Genomic DNA, 2,742 nt, shown 5'->3' with positions numbered 1-2,742 from the left:
GGTTAAGAGCACTGACTGCTCTTCCAGAGGTCCTGAGTTCAATTCCCAGCAACCACATGGTGGCTCACAGCCATCTATAATGAGATCTGGTGCCCTCTTCTGGCATGCAAGCATACATGGAAGGAATGTTGTATACATAATAAATAAATCTTTAAAAAAAATAAAACTAAAAAGGGGAGCAGAGATGCAGTTCAGCAGCAGAGCACCAAGTATAGCCCGCCCAAGGTCCTAGCTTTGCTCCCAGCACCACGAGGTGCTGCCTCTGTGTGGAGCCTCTAACCTGTGGGACTGTGGTCTCCAGGTTGTAGTGCTTGTTCAGGAACTTGAGCAGCTTTGGTGACGGTCGATCGATGGCCAGCTGGTGTGGTTCAACTCGCTCTTTCTGCAGGAAACCGGAGACTTGGGGGCAGGGCGTTTGAGGGGGAAGCATGCTAGTGGGGAATTGGGAGCCTGGCAAGGGAACACGAGGGAAAAGGGCCCCTGTGGGGCAGGCTGCAGGGCCTGGCTGGTACCTGTAACATGTACTGAAAGAGCTCTCGCCCGTGACCGTGCCGTTGCACTGACTCGTGGATGTAAAAGTCCAGAATGCAAAGCGGTTCCACCTCGTTGTGCGCTTCACGGTCATCCTATGGCGCCGAGAACAACGCGTCTTCTTAGGAGCCAGGCCTCTTTGTTACCCACCCCACCCCATCCTCCTCCACCAAAGCTTACAAATGCCCAGTTTGCAGCAGCACTCACCAGTACAAAGAGTTTCTTGTATCCAACTTTGAGAAAACCAATGATGGCTCCTTTCCCTGCCCTGTGGGACGGGGAGAAGAATGAACGGGCAGTAGCAACTGTCTGGGACAGCGAGGGATAAGGGGTTGATTCAGGTGGACGAACACTAGGACTCACGGTCGGGCCGAAATATCCTTCAGTATATAGACAACATGGCGGTTACTCTGCATCCTGGAAGCGCTGGTGATGGGTGCAGGGAGATGCTGGGCCTGCAGACATGAAGACACACTCTCTACCCGCCCCTTATCTGCCACCCAGTTTCCCTGTACTCCTGGAGGTGCCCCGTACCTTGGCCGAGGCCTTGCCCAGTTCGTCTATAATAGTCATGATTTGCTGCTGCAGATCCACACTAGAGAGAGAGGGGCCCGGTCAGCTATGCGCCTGGGTCACAGGGCCTGAGGAGTCACTCCTGGCAGCCTCCATGGGCTCTCTGCCTTTGCCTAAACTCGACCTCTCCTCCCACCTCCCCTCCAGGCAGATCCCAAACTGTCAAGATTATTGTGGGGCAGTGGGAAAGGTGGGTCGCCCATAGCCTCAAGGTGAGGCCACAAAGGGCCAAGGGGTGAAAGGCTACGGATGCTGGCCGATTAATCCAGCAAGGTTCAGGGTCAAAGGTCACCAAAAACCAAGCTGTGAATGCAGAAAGAATGGCCAGCAGTCAGTGAGAAGGGGGCGTGGTGCCTTGACCAGGTTTGGAAAGGAACCGGGACAGAAGGGCCACGGGGCGGGTTTGAAATGTCACCGGGCCGGCGTTGTGGTTCCGGGTCGGCGGGCCGGAGGCCGCAGGTGCTGGTCCAGCACGGTGATCCGCTCCGGGAACAGCGCGTCCACATCGAACGGGAACTCCATGGCCCATTGTGCGGGACCGGACACGCCCCACACAACGTCACTTCCGCTACCAGGAGCGCACACCCTGTCTTTATTTCCAGGACCCGCCTCTAAGGATCGTCCTGCCCCCACAGCGGGGTCCAGCAGCCTAGAAGACCCCGTTTGTCTGGCCAAACTGGTGGTCCCCGAGCAACAGGACTCCTCTTGTCGGTCTGTGCCCCTGTAGAAGCCAGGGCAACCAAGCAGATTTCACCGGGACTGGACCTCGCAGAACAGCTAAGGGGACCCACAAGACAGGATCGTCTTCATGCACCCTTTCCTTGCTGGAGTTGCAGGCAGGGTGAGTTTGGCCGAACACACTCCCACCGCACAGCAGCCAGCACCCAACTCATACACTTCACCCCCATGCTCTGAAAAGTCAGCCCAACGGAAGCCAGGGACAGAAGAGTCAGCTTTATTGTAGAAACGCTGGGCCAGCAGGTTTACAATAGGGACAGACTTTCAAGTGCACACCAGTCCAGACTCCCCTGTTCATATCCGAACCCCTCTCCAGTTTTCACGTGTTTGTCCTCTGTAGCAGTCACTTCCTTAGGGTCTCAGACACATGCCATCACAGAACCCAGACACTACTGGGAGCCCGTCTGCTCGGCGGAGGTTTCTGCTGCGGGTGCAGCGGGCACCTGTGGCATCGACTCGGGTGGGGGGCCACTTTCTTCGAGGAGATTTCCTTGATAGAGCCGGCGAAGGCGGGACAGTTCTCTCTCTGGTGGCTGTTGCCAGCTGTACCACGGGTACCAAGGCTCGCCGGACAACAATGTGGGGGCTGGCGGAGTAACACTGACAGCTCCATGAACAGTTCGGAAGTCACCATCTCGGGGCTCAACCTGGGGAATGTAGTAACTGAGGAGACCTAAGGAATTAAAGGAAATAATGGAGGATGAAGAAGGGGAATTCAGATCCTGGGACAAGAGAACGGCACCAGGATGGAGGGACCAACTAAAAGTACCAGGCACATTTCAGGCCAACCACTGCACAACCAGTGGAGAAGGAGACAACAGTGCTGCCCGGGCCCCTGCAAAGCTACGTTCAGTCTCTGTACACGCTGCTGAAGGGTACTGCTCACTCATCTGTGCAAAG

General features: G+C 56.1%; 2 protein-coding genes across 6 annotated transcripts in view; both read right to left on the bottom strand.

The window, feature by feature from the left end:
• Atat1 (alpha tubulin acetyltransferase 1) overlaps nucleotides 1-1,648 on the bottom strand; it is a 13,189-nt gene extending 11,541 nt beyond the window's left edge. For 3 of the 4 annotated variants that reach the window (XM_013355058.2, XM_026777863.1, XM_005370744.2), the window contains exons 1-6: nucleotides 1,520-1,642; nucleotides 1,066-1,126; nucleotides 895-986; nucleotides 739-799; nucleotides 513-626; nucleotides 281-382 (exon numbers count right to left, since the gene is read on the bottom strand). In XM_013355058.2, the coding sequence (XP_013210512.1) occupies nucleotides 281-382; nucleotides 513-626; nucleotides 739-799; nucleotides 895-986; nucleotides 1,066-1,126; nucleotides 1,520-1,626 (537 nt within the window). In that variant the 5' untranslated portion in view covers nucleotides 1,627-1,642. Of the gene's footprint in view, nucleotides 1-280; nucleotides 383-512; nucleotides 627-738; nucleotides 800-894; nucleotides 987-1,065; nucleotides 1,127-1,519 lie in introns of all 4 variants that reach the window. The other variant, XM_005370743.2, reaches the window with a different exon arrangement.
• A 392-nt stretch (nucleotides 1,649-2,040) lies between these two features.
• The window catches only part of Mrps18b (mitochondrial ribosomal protein S18B), a 6,458-nt gene continuing 5,756 nt past the window's right edge, over nucleotides 2,041-2,742 (bottom strand). For both annotated transcript variants that reach the window (XM_005370741.3, XM_026777869.1), the window contains one exon: nucleotides 2,041-2,515. In XM_005370741.3, coding sequence (XP_005370798.1) covers nucleotides 2,232-2,515 — 284 coding nt within the window. In that variant the 3' untranslated portion in view covers nucleotides 2,041-2,231. The remainder of the gene's footprint in view (nucleotides 2,516-2,742) is intronic.

This window comes from Microtus ochrogaster, unplaced genomic scaffold (genome assembly GCF_000317375.1).
Source record: "Microtus ochrogaster isolate Prairie Vole_2 unplaced genomic scaffold, MicOch1.0 UNK87, whole genome shotgun sequence".
Lineage (NCBI taxonomy): Eukaryota > Metazoa > Chordata > Mammalia > Rodentia > Cricetidae > Microtus > Microtus ochrogaster.
This window is presented reverse-complemented; position numbering and strand designations above follow the sequence as displayed.